The 21,596-nt window shown below is 45.6% G+C and overlaps 1 protein-coding gene across 8 annotated transcripts in view; it reads left to right on the top strand.

Annotated features, from left to right (window-relative positions):
• FRMD4A (FERM domain containing 4A) overlaps positions 1-21,596 on the top strand; it is a 616,236-nt gene that overhangs the window by 414,686 nt on the left and 179,954 nt on the right. For all 8 annotated transcript variants that reach the window (XM_055331818.1, XM_055331822.1, XM_055331820.1 and 5 more), the window contains one exon: positions 10,019-10,084. In XM_055331818.1, coding sequence (XP_055187793.1) covers positions 10,019-10,084 — 66 coding nt within the window. The remainder of the gene's footprint in view (positions 1-10,018; positions 10,085-21,596) is intronic.

The raw sequence follows: 21,596 nt of genomic DNA, 5'->3' as shown, positions 1-21,596 counted from the left end.
TTCTACTCCAGGACTCTGCCACTAAGATACTAGAGCCAGAACTCCACACATCCGAGAACGTGTGTCATTTTCTCGCATCTGTCGTCAAGGGGCACAGTGGGACATTAGCTGGATATGTAGGTTCTTGCTGCTTCTTTGATGTTTTGTTTCATCCGGGTTTATACCTCACTCAGCCGCCTTTAAGGAATGTCTGCATGGACACCTCTGCTGTGAACGGCGTGTGAGTAGGAATAATACCCCGAACCTGCCCAAAGAGACAGGTGCAAGAGCTTTCATCTCTTGCACTAACATAGCAGACTGTGGCCTGGCAGTGCTTGCCATCCAGCTAGCATTGACCCAAGAGTCATGCACTGACTTTCCCAAACCCCCTTTCTTAGGCTTATTCCATGTTCCTTATGTCAGCTCTCTGTTGGTGATTGCCAGCTAGCACAGGATGACTCTGGGAGGTGCTATTGCTGGGGAGAAGGACTGGCTGTCCAGACACCCTGTCTGGATGAAGTGCCCCCTCTATGTGTGCCCAGGGCCCTACAGAGCCCTGCTCTGTGAAGGCCTGGCACTTGCTCAGTGCAGGGGACAGCCGCCCGAGTGAAGCCTGTCCACACCTGCCTCCTACCCACCCTGCCACAGAGCAAAATATCTTGTGTGAGCGGATGGAAAACCATCCTGGGTTGCGGGTGGGAGGGAGGTATACTGTCTGCTATGTTTCTGACACTCCTGCTCAGATGAGCCTCGAAATCCCTGACTGGAAACTTCTAAAGGTAATATTAATTGAGAGCCTTCTTCGCACCAAGCAGAGTTCCACACTCTTTACCTGCAGTACCTCCCAGCAGCCCCTCGGGGGTGGCACTGTGATGGCCTCAGTTATCTAGTCTAGGGAAGTGTGACCCAAGCTGGTGAGGTGATATGCACAGGTTCACCCCCAACTCGCTCATGGTGAAGCCAGCATAAAACACAAAGCCACACAGTCAGGCTCTGAGCCAGGCTCCCATCCTCTGTGCGTCCCAGGGGGTCGGGCAGGGCAGGGCAGCAGGGAGCACACGGTGCCTGGCCTCAGGCCTGCGTTGGTGGCCAGAGAGAGGGGGTGGGCGGGGGGAAAGTGTGAGCATCACCAGAGCTGGGTGTGGAAGAATGAACAAAGGTAAATGCTCATCTCTCCCTCAAGACAGCCTCCGAGGAGGGGGACCGTGGTTCTTTGGGTCACCACTGTGTCCCTGGCACCTGGCTCAGTGCATGGCCAAGAGCAGACAGGCAGGGAGGGTCCTTGGAGTACATGAGTGAAGAGAGTGTTTCCAGGCAGAGGCACAGCTCAGCCAAGCCCAGAGGCAAGGCAGAGGGTGGCCCTCACAGGAATAGGATTTAGAAGTCCGGATGGCCGAGGGGACAGGAAAGGAGGAGAGCATTTGAAAAACTTGCTCTGGCAAGGCAAGCCTGATCTCAGAGGGCTTGTTATCATCAAACATTCCAATGTCCCCCTTTCATAGCTGGTAGCAGCAATGCACAGTGAAGGAGAGAGAACCACCCTGTCAGGCATCACCTGCTCGGGCCCTTACGCCCTGAGGCCTGCTGTCCAGACCTGCACAGGAGTCCGCTCTATTCAGTCCCCGCTTCTGTTTCCTGTGGGTTTCTTTCTTTTTTTTTTTTTTTTTTAAGATTTTTAAAATGTATTTATTCATGAGAGACAGAGACAGAGAGAGAGAGGCAGAGACACAGGCAGAGGGAGAAGCAGGCTCCATGCAGGGAGCCTGACATGGGACTCGATCCCGGGACTCCAGGATCACACCCCGGGCTGAAGGCGACGCTAAACTGCTAAGCCACTCGGGCTGCCCTCCTGTGGGTTTCTATTTAGATGGCATCAGACCCCCAGCTCCCTTTCCTCTATAAGGAGTAGGCTGTAGTCCCTTCCCAGCCCTTCTCCAAATAATAAGAGGAATGGCAGTAATAACAGCCCGGTGTGGAGAGGATTCAGTCTCTCTGTGTCTTCAGAGGCTCGGGTGCAGAACCAGTGTGTGGGCTGCAGAAGGCCGCAGGTGCGTGGTGAGCGGGGTGAGGAAGTGTTCACACGTGGAGACGAACGAAAGCCTGTCTGCAGAAGGTGGTCTAGCAGAGCCCGAGTGCCACAATCCAGTTACCGCTCTCTAGGCGTCCAGCTAGTTGGAGGGAAATGCGGAAAGCCCTGTGCCTTCCAGAGCCTTGGATATGTCACCGCACATAAGCTCATCGAAGTGAGCTTCCTGCTCTGCTCACCAGGTCAGTGTCCGTGGTATAGAGCCAGCATGCAGAGCCCGGGCATTCGGATCTCCTGGTGTCCGTGTGCTCCTGACCGGTGACTCAGAGGGGTTGGCCTCAGAGGAGACTGTTGGCCTGTCCCACTGTGGCCCTGGGTTGCATTGACTGGACCTTTTCTTTCCATATCTGCAACGGACCTGTCTGACCTCTGCATCAAAAGCTTGTCCTCAAATTTCAATGTCTTGTTGGAAGATGGGAAGAGTACCCTTCCTTCCTCCCTCCTCCACAGTCCGCAACTTGGCACTGAGTCAGAGTTCCTGTGCACTGGAGCTTCCCGGCTGTTCTCACTGCCTATGATGAATGTCTGGGCCCATTCCTCATCTTCTAAGCTTTAGGCCCAGAGATTGTTAGTATTCCCTGACCTCTGCCCTGCAGTTCCATCTGGAGGGATTGAGATGGACTGTGCTACAGGACTTGTGGCTCCATCACACACAGCAGTGGTCTTCTGGGTGGCAGGTTCCAGGCCAGAAAGTTCCATGCCAGAGCAGCGGCCCTGCACTGCCCCCAAGCCCTGAGTGTGCCCATGACATCCCGACTTCTGTTCCTACATGATGGGAGAAAGCCCCAGGTCCTTTTACTGAAGGTAGAAGCAGCATCCGAGCATCCACAGCCCCAAAACCTGCTTTCCAAAGATCACAGGCCCTGCTTGTGACCTTCCCAGATGCAATTGTGGAAGGTTGAGCTTTGAAGAATGCAGGGCTATTTCAACTTTTATAATCCGTCGAGTTGCCATGTGAATTTGTTTCTAGCAGAGTCACTCACTTAATCACTTTCGTCTGGGTTTGATAAGTTACAACTGTATTCAGCAGCCAGGAGCCTCAAGGACATGCCTCTGTGTTTCCTTCTTTTAAATCCAGGAGACTCATGGTCAAGACAGAGGTGAAACAATTCGCCAGAGGACATAGGGCAAAATAGGGACAAGGTCATTCTCTAAATCAGACTTCTGACGTCTAGCACCGTGGGTCTCCATCCCCTGTCATGTTGTTTTAATATGATGTCACTTAAAGACAACAAAAGGTAGGCTTGAATAGGGGGTAAATTGTAATAAAAGTGGGCAAAACACCTAAAGATTATGGGCAGAGACTCCCCATGCCTGTTACGAAATTATAAAATTACATTATAATAATTTAATTTGTTCTATCTGGCATTTCCATGGTACAGGCTAAGTGTGAGCAGCAGCAAATGGATGCATATTTTCAGTAAATTTTAATTTGCCCGAAGGCCTTTCTGTGTATTCACGGTGAGTTGAATTTCTGGAGGCTGCTGTGAATGTATCTCATTCAAATATCTCCTGGATGTGATAGCTTTATGATTCTTGAGACTTTGTGAGCCTGTGGCTTTCTGGTACCTTCGCTGGGTCGTTGGGCCTTCATTAGCCTGAGAGGAAACTGAAGTGGAGAAAGGAATGTAACATGCTGAGGTGACCCCGAGAGCAGAAGCTCCAACAGTGAGTCGCACTGGGAAGTTGTAGTCATGTTTCTGGAATTTCCTTGTGAGCCACGGAACGGCCCAGGTCAAAGGGCGGATTGTGAGGTGCTGCCGTAGCACATCCGCCCGTCTGGCTGCCTTGGGATGCTCTGTGGTTTAACGGACCAGGCTAGGAGGGGAGGCTTGTCTCTGTGTTTGGGCTGTGGCTGGGATGCTTTGGAAATCTGAAATTTCTATTTGATGGTAGAATTTTAAAGGATAGGATTCCAGGTTTGGGGTGGGGTGGGGAGTAGTGATAACTTTCCTAAACACAGCACATTCTGGAAGTTTCAATAGTTCCCTTTATACAGTCCTAGTGAGGCTTTGATATTTCTTCTTTTATTGTCTCAGGAAGTTACCATCTCTAAGATGAATATGAGTCACAGCACAGTGACTTACTGTACGGAGATGAACCAAGAGGACATGTGGAAAGTAGGTTCAAAGCCGTATTTGCAGGCCATGTACCTTGCCTCCCGGCCCCATGCTCACCCGGCCCTTACCCCACTCCCCCGTGCCTCGGGGATAACCAGCTCCGTATAAAGGAAATGTAATGGTAACATGTGCTGATAAGATGTCTTTTAGTCTTACTTTTTTGAAAGCCTTGTGCATTTGTGAGCTCAGAATCAGTGACCCCGTATAGTCGTTTGTCCCACTGCATTAGAGTCCAGTGAAAATGTTATCAGCCGTGGAACGAGGTGTGTGTACCCTGGTGTGTGACTTAATTGGCACAGGACAAGAAGCAAGAGAGGGGCGACATCCAGGCAGTGGCTCAGAGAGCAGGAGGGAGCGAGAGGGAGAGAACCGAATGGTAATGCAAAGCATATGAAGATGGGCGTTTACTTAGTTTTGAATGTGAAGACAAAAGGTTCCTAATAAAACGTGTTCGCACGTGCTGAACTTGGTAGCCTGCCCTGCTCCACAGAAGGCATCTGAAAACTACCGTTTGGGGGACTTTGTCATTGCTAGTTAATTACTGTTTCTGTTTTACTAATGCCCTGGAGGCCGCATCTGGACAGTGGTCCCTTGCACCAGCAGGAATATACCAGGATGTTGTAGAAGGAAGGATGCCCTCAGACAGAGATATTTATACATCTCCCCTCTTTTCAGGGTCTGTGCTCTTCTTCTTTTTTTTTTTTTTTTTTTAAGATTTTATTTCTTTATTCATGAGAGAGACACAGAGAGAGGCAGAGACATAGGCAGAGGGAGAAGCAGGCTCCCCTGGGGGAACCTGATATGGGACTTGATCCCAAGATCCCTGGATCACACCCTGAGCCAAACGCAGACACTCAACCACTGAACCACCCTGGCATCGCCCTGAGCAACTTCTGATCGCAGTTGGCTTCCCATTCATTCCACCTGCAGGGGGAGAATATGTCAGACCTTCCACCTCCAGTATTCTGACCTGTGTGACAATTGTAATTCTCGTTCGTAAACTAATTGATTTGATTTGATACGTTAAAACCATAGACAATCTAAAACAAATTCATTGGGAACAAAGCTTCTCAAGATCCTTTTCCTATGGCTGACCTCAAATACTGTCGTTCATTTTTCGAGATAAAGTTTCTTTTTTCTAAATTTTTTTTTAACTGAAAAAAAAAAAGTGATGGGATGGGATGGGAGGGAACTACCCATTAGCCTACTCCCCTAGCACATCAGCTATTTTATTTTTGTCTCCCAATTCCTGTCCAAATGCATGGTAATTTTATTGGCCGCCTTTATAGTACAGTACATATAGCATTTCATATTCTGCTATGCTCACTTAAGCTAGTATCGTAAATGCATTTCTCTGTTTATGAATAACCTTCCTGATTCCTTGTGTGTCTTAACAGCAAAGTTGGATCAATGGGGTGGACACCTCACCTCCAAAATAATACTTTTCTGTGTATCCTTTGGAATCACAGTGCATTTGGCAGGCCCGTGCTTGGTGTAGAATTGTATTGTAGCAAGACGATTTCTGTTGGAGTGGTAGCCAGCTGACATCTACAAGAAGCCTTGTTCTCCAAAAGGATTTCCTCTGAGGGGGATGCCAATGCTGCAATTGTGCATGAGCAGCTGAAAATGAAAACAAGCAAAGCAGTATTATTTTACAATTGTTAGTATTCAAAAGAAAATTTCAGTATGTGTGGAAAGCCAGACAAAGCTACAGATGTCCACTCTGTCCCCGTACACACCCAGAATGGTAAACCTTTTCTCAACTGATGAGAACAGGATACTCCAGTCTTCCTTCAATATGAAACAACAAACCATCCCCCCTTTGAGAAAAAAAAAAAAACAAAAAAAAACAAAAAAACCCAGCAGCACCGTCAAAAGACAGGCGTACTTTCAAAAACATGATGATTCAAAGTTGAGTTTCCGTTTGGACGCTCTTCTCTGGACTGCCTTTTTTCAGGGACGTTTTGCCTTCCAAAAGAGAGGCAGCTTATAAATTCTCCTGTTTAAAATAGGGAGCATGCTTATTTAAAAAATTCCCCAGAACTGAAAATTGAGGCTTTTTTTTTTTTTTTTAAGAGAAGAATGAGCTTGGAAAACTCTGAGTAGATCTTAACATCTTGGTGTATAGTTTATTCCTTCAACTGCTGAGCAGATAAGGTGAGATTATTTAATGGAATGAGAATTTTCTTTTTCAGATGAAAATGAGAGCCTCACAGTAAACTCTAGGTATGGCTATGCACTCGGTGTCACGTCATGCTTTGTGTGCTTTGAAATATTTTGAGAAAATGATATGCTACCTCTTTATGATTGCAGTTAAAACTTCATTTGATAAAAAAAATAAAATAAAATAAAAATAAAACTTCATTTGATACAGTAATGCCTTGGCGATACCAACTTCCCTTTGTTTTTATCAGATTTATTTGAATGTGGTTAAGGAAGTCAAGAACGTGTTTATATCTTTAGCTTTTTAGGATTAAATGAAGCTTAAAACTGTGGGTTCTAAAGATGCTAAGGGCCAGCAGCATTTTTTTTAAAAAATTCTCTTCCGTCCCCACCCTTCAGAGAATTTTCTGAAACCTTTAATAAATGTCTGTAAAGGAATTTCATAATAGTATGCTGGATGGTCGTAGCACTTTTCTTCCTTGAACTTCCACTGTCTTAACTTTCGGTTCTTACGATTAAGAGCTGAACTTCTGGAAATCTGTACCTTTTACACTTTGGACTCGTTTCACCAATTTCCCTCACTCCTCTCACACCCCAACTCTGGCAACTACCAGTCTGTTCTCTGTATCCACGGATTTGGTGTTTTGTTTATTTAGATTCCACATGAGATTATATGTCTTCCTCTGACTTAATTTCACTTAGCATCATGCCCTCAGGACACTATCCATGGTGTCACCATTGGCAAGATTTTCTTCTTTCTTTAGCTGAATAATATTCCACTGTGTACCTACACCACCTGTTCTTTATCCGTTTATCCACCAATGGACACTTTGGTTTCTGTGTCTTACCAATCATACAGAATGCTGCAGTGAAAATGGGGCAACATTTGTCTTTTTGAATCAGTGTTCTCCTCTTCTTCGGGTAAATACCCAGAATTGGAATTCCTGGATCATATGGTGGCTCCACTTTTAATTTTTTGAGGACCCTCCTTACTGGTTTCCACAGCGGCTACAGTAATGGGACATTCCCACCAGCAGTGCATGAGGGTTCCCTTTACTCCACATCCTCATCAATGCTTGTTATTGCTTGACTTTTTCATAATAGGCATTCTAACACGTGCGAGGTTGATATTTCATTGTAGTTTTAATTTGAATTTGCCTGATGATGAGTGATGTCGAGCATCTTTTCATATGTCTGTTGGCTGTCTGTATGTCTTCTTTGGGGAAGTGTCTATTCAGATTCTTTGCCCATTTTGTTTAATAGGATCGTTTGGGGCTTTGCTATTGAGTCATCTGCATTCGTTATATATTTATTAATAATTATGGGACGCCTGAGTGGCTCAGCGGTTGACTGCCTTTGGCCCAGGGTGTGATCCTGGAGTCCCGGGATCGAGTCCCATGTCAGGCTCCCTGAATGGAGTCTGCTTCTCCCTTTGCCTGTGTCTCTGCCTCTCTCTCTGACTCTCATGAATAAATAAAATCTAAAAAGAAAAAAAAATAGTTATTAACCCTTTTTCAGATATATGATTGGAAAGTATTGTCTTCCATTTAGTAAGTTGTCTTTTCATTTTGTTGATGGTTTCCTTTGCTGTGCAGGAGTTTTTTGTTTTTTTTTTTTTTTTTTTACCATTTGTTTTTATTTAAGTTTGATTTGCCAGCATACAGCAGGAACTTTTTATTATGATGTCTGCCCACTTATTTTTTGAAGCTGATGGATTTTTAAAAATTAAGTCTGTCAGCTAGGATGCCTCCTATGTGCAAAGTTGGTGGATTCTAATGGGATTGGAGCCCATTCTCCTTTTAAGGCAGTGAACAGAGTTAAGAGTTCAAAGAATGAATTGGAGTTTTCATAGACCCATCTCTTGTCCATGGCCACCAGCTTCAGCATATATGTGCAAAATGGCAGACCCTTGGAGTGAAGGTTTCCTTGGTTTTTACTCTATTTTAACCTCTGTTGAAATGCCAGTGAGTAGGTGAAACTTCTCTTGGTGCATTTTCCAGAGCTGAGGACTGCTAGGTCATTCTTATAACTCAGATTCAAGAGACTTTATTTTGGCTCCATCCAAGCACGTGTGCTATTTTGGTTAAGATCCCAGAACTAGGGAAATCTGACTCGTTGGTAGTTGGAAGGGTTGGCTCCTTCTGAGGAAGGAATAAGAATTTTCCCACAGGAGTCCCTGCCAGCTTTGGACATGCTGACAGTTAGCGGGCAATCCCTGTTGAACAGGAAGAGAAGATGCTACCTATTGTGTCATTCCTGGAGAAAGTGCTCGTGAGAAGGGACTGCGGTGGCTGTAATGAGATGAGGCCAGGATCTGCTCATGTGCTTCCCTCCCCTTGAGCTGCGTGCAGTGGCTGCCAGCTGGGCAAAAAAGGTGGTTTCATTGGGGCCTCTGGAGTCATAGAAAAATACGTGGACCAGAAGGAAGCTTCTGGGTCTTCTGGTCTAGACGGTGAGGTTAGAGCCAGCTCTTCCCTGTTGTGAGAGCCAGTTGGTACATCTTGGGGAATTCTGCGTGCCAGTGGTAAAACATCATCATTATTAAAATCAAATTCTATGAATTTAGAGTACATTAAAAACAAAGGTAATAAGTACTCAAAACCCATCACTAACGGATAGAAAATTCCCTAATTATTTGACTATACTATCATCTACGCCCCTGGGCTTATTTAAGTCTACAGTATGTGTAGAAGATATGTTTGTCAGGACGGTAGCTTAAAATCAGACCCAGTGAAAGTATCTGGAGTGTGGCAGGACAAGTTTTGGTTAAAGTGGTGGCCAGCTGACATCAATGAGAAGCCTCATTCTTTAAAGGATTTCCTTTGAGAGCATTGCCAGGGCACTAGCAAATGCTACGAATTAAGGCTTTTTCCTCCCAGAAAGCCAATGATTCAACATTTCAGCAGCACTTCCCTGGGCTCAGCCCACTCCCTTTTGTATATGAGACGGGGCTGCAGAGATGAAGGGACACTTGTCCAAAGCCTTGCAGCCAAGACCTGACGTGGGTCTCCCCAGGCCTTTCGGGGTGCTCTTTCTCGAATGTCACCAGCAGTGTGAGTAGGGAAAGGAGCAAGGGTTAGGGGTCAGGTATAGCCGTGACTGGCTCCTGGGTTCCTCTATCACAGGTGAAAACACTGGAGGGACTAGGTAATAAACGATTAACACAGAAATTCTGAGGAAAAGGAGTTCCCAGAAATCAGATGCAGTTCCCAGAGGGGTGCTCATCTGCTCCAGGGTGCTCAGTAAAGGGGACAAGGTGGCAGAGCCCAGATACTGAAATCTGTCCCTAATGTGTGGGGATAAAATTATTGAATGGAAGAATGATTAAAGCATGAAACACTTATCACCAGCTGGTGTTAGGTTAGGAATGTGTTTGCTAATTTATTTTAGATCTCCCCCTTAAGAATGTAAGCTCCCTGCGGACAGGAACCTTGTCTCATGTGCCGCTGTGCACCCAGCTCCCAGAATAGTGCCTGGCACGTAGGAAGTGCTCCATAAGTATTTCTGAAGGAAGGAAGGAATGAACCAGTCCTGCCACTCCTTGGCATTGTCTGGCTCCATCTCCCAGGGCAAGTTTTGCCTGGCGGAGTCCAGCACGGGCCCCGCTCACCCTTTGTCAGGCTGCCAGACCCTCAGTGACTCAGTGACCATCATTTGTCTTTCTTTGTAGATGACGGAGGGCCGTCGATGTCAAGTACATCTTCTCGATGACCGGAAGCTGGAACTCCTAGTACAGGTAAATGACTTTTGGCCAATGTTCTAAGTTTCTTCTGAGGCTGGTGCGGTTTAGACTCCCAATTCAGCCAATGGGTGGGGAAGAATAAAATGTTTTTTAAATTGGTATCTGGTAGAGATAGAGAAGCGTGGCGCACCATGGCATTTCTGTGTGTGAGTGCTATTTTTGATCATTCTGTTTCTTGTACACCACGCCTAAGGCATTCAAGGCCAGATGTATATCTAACCTATTGTTGCAAATCTCGAGAAAAGGAAATTCCCGGACTGCCGTTAGCGATTTCTACTTGCAGGAGTTCACTATAATATAACGTAAATCCGTCTTGCTGCAACTGGAGCTGATTTGGTCATCTTTGCTACTTGGAGAGGGGTGGAAAACCATTTGCTGTTTTCAGGGTCATCTTTCATGGGTGTGGGGAAAGAGAGGCAGTCTCTTGGCTCTGTCTCCCCTCCGAGGGCTGAGTAACCCTCATCCCGTGTGTCCACATTGTGTCACCCTTGAACATCTATGTGTCCATGGACAGCAGGAAATCATTCAGTCCATCTCCAAACTGAGCACCCATCAGAGTCAGAGGAGTCTGATTCTGACTGAAATCAGAGATCCTGGTCTCGTTCAGCTGGCGCTCGAAAGAAATCATTTTACTTAGAGCCCTAAAGAATCACGAAGCTACCCAACATGATTTAAAGAACCTTAATTCCAAATCTGTTGTTCAACTCCAACTTTTATATCCGTATTTGCTAGAAATGCTCAAATGTCTATCACAGTCTTAGGGCAGTGCTCCTCATTATCCAGAACACTTTGCCAAAGAAGTTGTAGTTCATCAGTAGGTTGAAATGACACCTGCATCCTCATTCACTGGAGAGGGATGATACTGCTGCAATGGGAAGATTTTCACAGAGAACTACTCTTATCTCATGTTCCCTTGGATTTGAAAATGTTCGAATTGCTAACTTAAAGAAGTTAATACTTTAAATTAGATTTAAATTATAAACGCAACATAGGGAACAGAGAAAGTAGGGAAAAGCTCATAATCACAGCACTCACTCACCTGCTGGCTTCATTTCAGCAAATTTCTTTCCAGCGTTTTTCATACTTCTGTTTCTTACATGGTTATATTGTAATGTGTAATTGTATTTTATTTTTCCTCCTAACATTGCGTTTTATTGGCATTTTCCAAGTTACTTTAAGTTCATCTTTGTTAATATCAGCATAAATTCCAGAAATGGATATACCATTATTGTCTAATCGTTCACCCATTTGGGTACATTTAAGGCTTTTGTTTCTTTGTTTTACCGTTTTTCTGCTATTACCAGTAAATGTCATTAATTTATCCCTGTATACAGAGTTCTCCCATGTTTTGGATTATGACCTTATTAGGCTAGGTTCCAAGACCTATGGTCTTATTAAGAGTCAAACTTGTGGTTTGGATTTGGGGGGGGGGAGGTGAGACAGTAGATAGTAGCTGTGAAGTGAGCAAGATCTTTCCTGTTAGCGAAATCACAAAGTGGAGCTTTCAGTTGTTAAGAATCAGCATGAAGAATTTATAGGTGAGTGCCCCAGTGTTTTTTCGATACTTTTTTTTTTTTTAGATCAACTCTTAGAGGCTTAGAAAGCAGCCAGTCTCTGAAACAGGAAATGAGACCTCAAGTGGCTGTGAAGTATGGTGTGTCAGGGGAAGATGTGAGTCAGGGCATTGGAAGGTGGACTTGAATCACAGAAAAGATACTTAGTTGCTTCTGTTCATAGCTTGGAAGGGTCATCCTCAGCCCTTCACAATCCAGAAGATGTCGAATTAAGCCAAGCAAGAGAAGTCATACTCTTCCCACCCTCTTCGGAACACATGTCACATGTTACTCCCTCTTTCTAGAACTCTGCTTCCTATGCTTGCACCTCTTTGCCTGGCTGGTTTCTGCCAAGCCTCCAGTTCACAGCCTAGAAGATGCTTTTTCCCCAAGCTCTTGGCTCTACCTGCTGCTCCTCCCAAGTCTGGTTCTTAGCTGAGTCCCCCCACCCCCACACATCCCTTTCACAGCACTGTCACAACTCAGTGTCACAGCTCACTGTCCTTGCCTGTTTACCTTGTTGCCCAGAGCCACCAGTGGTTGGAGGGCTGGGTCTACGCTGTGGTCACTGTGTATACCCAGCACCCAGCCCCATGCCTGGCACAAATGTCACTAAACAAATCCTTGTGGAATGAAAGAACAGGCTAATCCCAAAATGCCTTGGTATTATTTCCCCTAAGGACTTTTTGTCATAGAACCAATTGCTTGGCAGGGGATTTAGTTTAGCACAAAAAACCATAGATAGAAAAAGGAACACTTCTGAACTCCTTTCGGCATTATTACAAAGCAGACTTCAGCAAAATACAGAGGAGCAAGGTTAAAACTATTGGCCGGACACCAAGTTAAATATGACTTTTCTTTCTCCTCTACAAAGTTCCCTTGTCCAGGATTATGTTCTTTTGACAATCCTTTCTTAAAGGGAATCCCTCTTGAGTTCATTTGGACCAGTGCTAGTTTTTCATAGAACATTTGGGTCCCATACTTGTCTTTTTGATACTGTAAGTCCAGAGAGTGACAACCTTGCAGGTTCATTTATACTTTAGTCATCAAAGTACATTAAGTGCGGAAGGTTTTGCTGTTGTCACTGTGAAGTATTTCAGCCTATTTGTGATGAGCTTTAGATGAAGAAGCGCCCTTCTCTGTCTTTTTTTTTTTTTTTTAAAGATCTTATTTATTTATTCATGAGAGACACACAGAGAGGGAGGTAGAGACACAGGCAGAGGGAGAAGCAGGCTCCACGAAGGGAGTCCGATGTGGGACTTGATCCCGGGACTCCAGGATCACGCCCTGGGCTGAAGGCGGCGCTAAACTGCTAAGCCACCCGGGCTGCCCCCCTTCTCTGTCTTCTGATCTGAGTTTGCGGAGTTGGGGTGGGTGGGTGTTTACCTGACCAGGTTTGTAAGATGGAGAGGCAGGATTGGAAGAGGTGTTTTCTTTCCCCCAGAGAAGCAAGTGAGTTTACACAAGAGTGGTTGACATTAGAAATAGCAGCAGGAGTGGGAGGTCTAGTTTTTCAGCCACTAGGTAAGAGATACATCGAAGGCAACATCTCATAAAACTCCAGCAGCATAAAAGAAAAGTGAGATGTCTTGGAATTAGCAACTAATAAGGATTCTTCCCCCCTCCCTCCCACCAGATGGATTCTGGTAACCAGACACCCAAACAGATCATTTCCTATGGTGGCAGAGACCTGGCCCCTGTGACTAGCGTTTCCCTTCTTCGAGTTATGGAGCAAAATGGCCATAATCTCAACAGTTAATGCTTCTTACAAAGCCCTTTGAGATTACTGAGAGGAATCTGTGCTTCCAAATCCCTGATTGCCCTGAGTAAATCCCACATTACCCTTACAGGGGTAAGGGCAAAGGTCAAGAGTACACATACTAGGATTTAATATTTGGAAGGTTCTCCTTTAATCCTTAAATTCCACTTAAGGACAGCAGGGGAATGATGATGTGAACTTTCAGTAACAAAACCAAGCCTCCAACCTTGGTCGTCTCTATGTGGCAGGTGTCCAGCTAGATCCCTCCCATCCAACCTAGAAACAGGAGACAGTGTTATTTGCCCTGTTGCCCAAAACTGTTTCAACCAATTAGAAATGTACTCAAAAAAAAGCCAGCATCAGAATGAGAGAGGGGGCACCCGGGTGGCTCAGTGGTTGAGCGTCTGCCTTTGGCTCAGGTCATGATCCCAGAGCCCTGGGATCGAGTCCCACTTTGTGTTCCCCGCAGGGAGCCTGCTTCTCCCTCTGCCTATGTCTCTGCCTCTCACTGTCTCTCATGAATAAATAAATAAAATCTTAAAAAAAAAAAAAGAATGAGAGAGGCTGCCATTATGTATGCCTGTCAGCCTCCTCCTGATGCTTATGTAGCCAGCTAAGAGAGTGTTGTGAATGTTTTGTATTAAAGTAAAATTCTCAAGTCTTTTTTTTTAAAAGAACTATTTTTTTTTATTTTTATTTTTTATTTATTTATGATAGTCACAGAGAGAGAGAGGCAGAGACACAGGCAGAGGGAGAAGCAGGCTCCATGCACCGGGAGCCCGACGTGGGATTCGATCCCGAGGCTCCGGGATCGCGCCCTGGGCCAAAGGCAGGCGCTAAACCGCTGCGCCATCCAGGGATCCCTAAAATTCTCAAGTCTTATCTTCATATGGTTATTCCTTTAAAATTAGTTTCTCCATTTTTCTCCTGCATATTTTGAAAGCCAAGAAAGGGAAATGTCCTTTTTAGCCTTAGTGAGAATCATTTAAATAAGACGAAGAATAATTTCCTGACAGTGAAGGTCAATAGATGGAGTCCTAGAAGCAGTATAAGGAAGATCCTGGACTCTTTCTCTTGAATTTCTTAAAAATAGAATAGATTTTTCACTAGATTGGAATGGCTGAGGTGTGGCCCTTCCTTATTAGGAATCACACCTGGTTCCTCTGAGGCTTATGACATTATGTGGCATCCTTTCTTACAGGAAGACAGGCCAGCACAGGAAAAACAGACATGTGCCTTCAACACGTTTCAGGGTTTTACCCCAGCACTGGAGATGAGTAGATGTTGTGCTCTGCTGGCAGGAACTCTTCCCTCAGATGATAGAGCTTTACAAATCAGAATCCTCTCCACCCCCACAACTGCCACAAGGAACCCCACTTTTTGTTTTCTTCAGGAAGCTGTCCCGTGATGTCACCAGTATTCTTGGACTGTTGTGCCTCTCAGTCTGACCCAGTCTCTCAGTGGCCGTTGGCAGCACTTTTATAACCATCCACTTCTGTTAAAATAGAGGAACAGTGTCCTGTGATTCTGAGAAGTGGAGCAAACTTCAGCATTTTTTCCAAGAGAATGAGAGATAGTAGCTGGGTTATTGTTGTACATTACAGTGTCCCTAATTCTGAGAAAGGCGGGGGACAGAAACATCGGGAAAGATCTGAAGCTGTACGGTTTAGCGGCAGTGGCAGCGTTTGAAACATTGGCAATCCAAACCGACACGTGGTGTCAGTGTAAAATATATACCAGATTCTGAAGGTTTGGTATGAAAACAAAAACACCTTGTTAATTCTTTTATATTGCTGATTCCATGTTGAAGATGAACTATTTGGGGTATATTAGGTGAAATAAAATATGTGATTAATTGAAATTAATCACACCTGATTTAATTAGACTACTAAAATTTTTTATTTCATATTGGATTCACATTTGTGGTTGACATTGTATTTCTGTAGGACAGTTATCTCTAAAGGATAGAGAGAAGATAATTTGAACAAGAGAAAAGATTGTGGACACAGTCAAATTACCCAGATTTAATACTGGATGTCCTCCACAAGATTGACCACATTTTATAGTTCCTCATAGCAGTCGCTGGGGCATGTCTTATTTAATTTTTATGTTGACTATATAAAGCCGGCACTAATTCAGATAAGGAAACAGAAACTCAGGAAGGTCAGATAACTTGCTGGAGGTCACATAGTAGTAGTAGTGTATACAGCTTGAACATGGGTTATTTCCTGACCTCCTTTCATTGCACCATATACGCAGGACATGGCCCCTATGCTGGTCCCTATGCTGGTCCCCAGCAACAGCAGCAGAAACAACTGGAATTAAAGCCTTCAACCCCCTCCCCCATCTCAAGTCTTGACCAAAGATGGGCTTACCCAGGTCATTTCATTTCTCTGATCTAAGTTCCTAATCTGTCTGGTGAGGATCTGAACACGTGACACACGTGGTGAAGGATTTCCACATCAGGTGTCAACCTCAGGGTATAAGATGTGGAAGAAACAAGCCACAGCAGATTAAACCTTCTGATCATTTTTCTTTGAGAACCATGCTGCTGGGATACTCCTGCTTAGAGGTTCAGGAAGTTGCTATGGGCCCCCAGTCAGGCAGCATGGAGGGCAAAGTAAATATTCTAGCCTATTATGGGCTTAAAAAAAAAACTATAAAAAGTCTGACACTCTAAAGGTGCTACCTAGAATAAATGAACAGACTTGGGTTCTCTCCATGTGCACACCCCACATACACACTCACCCTCACCCTCTATCCTCAGCTGTGTCTGTGGTTAAGGATGTTCTGTTAAAAAAAAAAAATTACAAGGGATTATTTTCTACCAAATAAACCAGGAATTCCCCCAAAGCACATGTTGCCAAGAAAAAAGAAAAAACTGGAGTTGGTTCCCTATCTGCCCAACTGAGAAGGATGGTCTGCTTTGCCGGCCTGTCCACTGAAGCGTAAACCAGGTCTGCCATCTGCTCCTGTCTGGTCTGAATTCACCAGGAGGTACAGTGTCAGCCAGGAGTGGGGAGTCATGTGTAGGAGCTGGAAGCAGACTAAGGGACTCGGGTTAGGAACCTTCTGTCCGGGACCTCCCAGGCCACCAGGCCACCTCATAAAACCAGAGCCAGAAGGGTGTCAGGCAGCACTGCTTTGGGCTGACCTCAAACTTCACCATGATTGCCATCATCATTTCTTAGGCTCCTCTTTGCAAACTCGGGTCCTCCACTCAATGAGCCAGACAGATGTCTTTCCAGCCCCTGGGGGTGGCTGATAATATTTAAAATTTTGAAGGCGCATGAAGCAAATCAATGTTCAGGTGTAGATTAGAGGCAGATAACACAAGGCTAGCACTACATGTCATCGACTGTTCATTTAGTGGCCTGGAGGAATGAGAAATAGTCCACAGAGCATACCCTGGGGTGACACAAGCAGCTAACGAGGCTCCCCCTTGGCAAGGAGGGAGGGACCTGTACATCTCCCTTCGCCAGCGAGGGCTGTGGCGGAGCAGTTGGTGAGCTGTGCTCTGGTTGAGAACAAAAGAGAATCTCAGTCTCCCTGTGGGGCAGTGATGGAGGGAGGAGCGTCAGGATCCAGCAGATTGATGCAATCATCCAGGGGCCCCCGCCCCCAACACACAAGCGCACACAGCTCCTGGACCAGACAGCTCATCCGGCACAGGGTGAGGAGAGGAGGCCAGCTGCGGCTAGAGGGGGGTCCAGGCTCTGGTTCTGAGCAAAACCCCTTCCTTCCTTCCTCCCCTCTCCCACCTGACCCTCCCTGTGAACTCCCTCCACCCCACCCCACCCCCATTCTCCCTTGACTCTAATTTTAACCAGTTTTAAGATGTATTAGCTGGAACCATTTGAAGTGGCTGCTCTGGGGCCAACTTTGTCCTACGGAAGGGACAGTTTCATATGGTTCACACCAAATGGGACAGAGAAGGAGGAAAGGGAGAGGGAGACAGGGCAGCTCCTGGCCTTCCCAGGAATGACCCTCCAGAGAGTTGATTTCATGCTTTTGCTTTGGGGTCACTGCTGAGTTGCTTTTTTTTCTTTGATCCCTTTACAAAATCATTTCCACGTATTCTCCAAAGTAGCCAGTAGGAGTATTGGCAGATAAGGAGCCTCGGGAGATGGCTGTAAACCAGGGGCTTTTAGTTTTCATCTCTCTGCTCACGGAGGAGAAGAAAGGTGGAGCAGGGGTGGGGGGTGGGCCGGATAAAAACAAATTTAAGGGCAGCCTGGGTGGCTCAGCAGTTTAGCACCCATTACGTGATCCTGGGGACCCGGGATCGAGTCCCACGTGGGGATCCCTGTATGGAGCCTGCTTCTCCCTCTGCCTGTGTCTCTGCCTCTGTGTGTGTGTGTGTCTCATGAATAAATAAATAAAATCTTTTAAAAAAATTTAACACACAGTACAGTTCAGCAAAACGGGAGTAGTTGTGTTTGTAGGGGAAAGACACATAAAATCACACATATGTGCACACACCCCTAAGAAGAGTATGGCACTGGAGAGAAAAGTGGCCATCTGGAAGGGATGGCGTCACAGGAATCTGGGAGTTAGCAAATCTGGGTGTTTTTTGTCTTTTATCCATAACTCACAGATTGGTTTTTGGCACATTGCTCAATTTAAATACTTGCTCATTTGGTAAATCTCTATTGTCTGTCTGCCAGTGTGCCCTGCCGATCTAGGTGCCTCCCTTTGGGGCAAGAGGTTATGTGTAGAGGTGAGACAGTATTCAGGCCCTCAGACGATTTACACATCCAGGGCTGGGGGTTCCTCTTCCTGAAGTGGGCTGCATGTTCTCTTTCCCTACCTCCTGTGGTTGGGACAGCCCCCTCCTGGGTGCAGCTCTACCAACTGCACCCCGTCCTCCCTTGTAAGGAGGGCAGATGTGTTCATTCTCACAGCTCTGCCGCTCCCGGTTCCACCCAGCCCACAGATGGCAGGAGGGAGGAAGACACCTCTCCTGAGAAATTACAGAGTTGTTAGGTGTCCGGGAATTGAGAAGACTGAGGAAATCTCAGCTGCTGTATATTTTTCTCTGACTCTTGCACCCCTGTGAGCCTTCCCCATAGCCCTTCATTTTGTCTGCTCTCCTGTTCCCTCACTAGCCCAGCACAGAACTAACAATTTTGCTGTCAAAGCAACATGGAAGATTTCCAGATTCGCCACAGCCGAGGCACACACCTCAGCTGCCTGCTGGGTATGTGAAGTGGCCTCTCGGGTGGCAGCTCGTTCTCCACACAGCCACCTCACATCATGTTCTTCTTGCACCTTCTTTGAAGGTGAATCCACCAGTCTCCAAGGCAACCAAGCTTAGGAACTTGTGTGCTTAGGAACAGACTCCTGTGCTCACTTCCTCCTCCACTCCATCCCTATCCTTGAGGTGTGGCCAAGTCTTTCTTTCTCCAGTTGCCATTACCCTTAGGCCAGCATTCACCACCTGGCTTTGATACTACCAACACAGGTTGCTCATTGTCACTGCTGTTTGCTCGGGATCCTATAGCAGCCTCCTCGCTGACCCCTGTCACCCCACATTTTGGCCATTCCAGTTGGTCCTGCACAACACAACCAGATTATCCTCCCACAGAAGTACGGCTTTGTGACATGTCTCTGCACAGAAATCATCGGCTATTCATTCTGTTTGAATTCCACTGTTGGACTCTCATGTCCCTCCGTCATTTGACTCATCCTTCTTACAAAAGTGGTATATTTAAGATGCGAAGAGTGTTGTGTTGCCCCTCAGTGCCCTGCTCTGGGTGTGCCCTTGGGGGTCATAGTGCCCAGCCTCAGCCCAGCAGAGCTGGCACCCGGCATTTTGTGACTGTGGGAAGTTATATTCATGGTCACGGATGGAAGTAACCACGTGACCCCCCAGTAGTCCTTGAAACCAGTAGTTTTCAAACTTCTCTTCCTTGCCGAACCCTCTGTCTAGTACATGTTGGTGGAGGAGGTCTGAATCCCACCTGCTGTCCACCACCTCTTACAGCGATTCACCTGAGGGGTCTCTGTAGAGACGTCCCCTCAGCGCTTGGAACTCACTATTCTAGAGCGAAAGCAGATGACAGAAAACATAAGTATTCCTTGCTGTATGTAAATGAATGCTTTCCTGAACAGTTAAGTGTAAATCAAATTTTAATTACATAAACCATCTTTAGAATGTTATAACAAACTTTATAGCTTTGTGATTAATCATCACATTAGCTAATTGAGCACTTCTTTCTGTAGCAGACTGTGTTCTCAGTGCTTCAGATATGCTATACCATCAGCTGATGATCACTTCACAAGTCTGGAAGAGGTGGGTCACTGTCACTTCCCATTTTTCAGATGAAGACATTTCAGCACAGAGAAGTTAAGTAACTTTTTTGGAGTGGCACAACCAGTGAAGAGTAGTGAAGAGTAAAGACCTGATTCAAAGTCAGGCCATGTGACTCCAGAGTAAGAGCAGCTTCAGTGTCCTGAGAGCACAGGCTTTGGAGCCAGACGGGCTGGCCTCAAAACCTGACCAAAATTCAAAATTGGCCAAGGCCGGGGATTACTAACTCTAAATCTCAGTAGTTCTGTCACCTTAGCCAATTACACCACCTGTTTGAACTTTGGTTTCTTTATCTGTAACCCGGGAAGAATAACTACCTCCAGTCTTCCTGCTGTAATTTTATCTGTAAACTGACACTACTGGTATCCTAGTGTTGTGGAAAGGATTCACAGATTAGAACATGTAAAGCGCTCAGCAGATGTCCTGGCACCTCATAGGCACTGTCTTGGCCAGGCATCGCGTGCCAGGCCAGACCACTTAGTAGCTGCAGTAATCTGGACAAGCCATGCGCCTTTGCTACCTCATCTGTAAAATGAGGATATATACTACATCAGCTTTTGGGGGAAATGCTTCAGATTTCCTGTGTTATTCTTAATAATTTTGTCTTTGTTAGGGCTCTGTGCAAGGCTTTATGGTATATTTGTGGATTTCGTATAAGTTCACACAACGGTGATGAAGCAGATCTTCACTGCTTCACCTTCCAGGCTTCCCTACACATCAGCCCCTAATGTTTTCACAAACACTGGTTAGCAATGCTAATCCTTCCAATGTCATACATAACTCATGACAAGATCACTTGAGTACAGGCATGCAGATAACCATCTAGATCAGTGAATTGGGTTTTGACCTCCAAGTGTGTCAAAGTATGCCAATCACTTACCATTCTTCAAGACAAAATAGAAAAAAAATGTTTCTGATGGTTGCAGCCTAGTACCTTCTGAGTGACCCCATCCTTACTGCTTCCTGTTCATGTGATGCTGACCACAGTTATATACAGATGGATCATATTGGCTGTGATGTATGGGAAGGTAGGACGAAAGGCAAATTCTTTCCCTTGTAGAAAAGTTAGTGATTGGTTTCCCAGCCTGTTACTCATGAATTCAGCTGCTCTCAAGTTCACCTATTAACTCTTGTTTCCCATTAAGGGTTGTGTCCTTTATAGAGGCTGCGGCCTGCTAGCCAGATTGTGTAGTGCACAGCAGGGTGGATGGTTTGGGGCATTTAGGTGTGTTCAATGCAGCTTTGCGAGGCACAGAAGAACACGTGTTTCACCAAGCCTGCTGGATCCTAGCAGCCTTTGATGAAACCCGGGAGAACCTCATGGCTCCGGAAATGCCCTACTGCCAGTTCAAAACCCATCAAAATTTTATTCTTTAAGGGAAGACAATTTTAAAAGCCCAGCAGAGTCTTTTGAGGGTAGCGGTAGATCCGGACAATGATTCCAACATTTGACATTATTGATAGAGCCTAGGACATGTTACAGTATTAAAGTGGGCCATATGTTGGTATTATAAAACTCCTTTGTCAGCCTTCCTAACCTATAATAGGGTTCATGATTTTATAAAATAACAAAAAGTATCATTGCATTCCTACAAAGGTCTGTGTGAACTTAACTGATTTCTGCAGATGACCTCAGTTCTCCATATCATTTTACCATGTATCCTCAAGAGCCAGGGGGGTACAGGGAAACCACTGCCTTCTCACCTGCATTTTGGAGATTAAATAAAATGATATTTATACCAGTGAACACTGTGATATCAGAATGCCTTCAGCATTCAGTTGGCTCTCTGAAACACACGTGCGCGTGTGCGCGTGCACACACACACTGCATAAATCTTAGGGTGTAGCTCTGTCACAGAACCCTAAGTTCAGCGGCAGTGT

Source organism: Nyctereutes procyonoides, unplaced genomic scaffold (genome assembly GCF_905146905.1).
Source record: "Nyctereutes procyonoides isolate TBG_1078 unplaced genomic scaffold, NYPRO_anot_genome, whole genome shotgun sequence".
NCBI classification, from domain to species: Eukaryota; Metazoa; Chordata; class Mammalia; order Carnivora; family Canidae; genus Nyctereutes; species Nyctereutes procyonoides.
The sequence above is the reverse complement of the archived record's forward strand: the minus strand, read 5'-3'. Positions and strand labels throughout refer to the sequence as shown.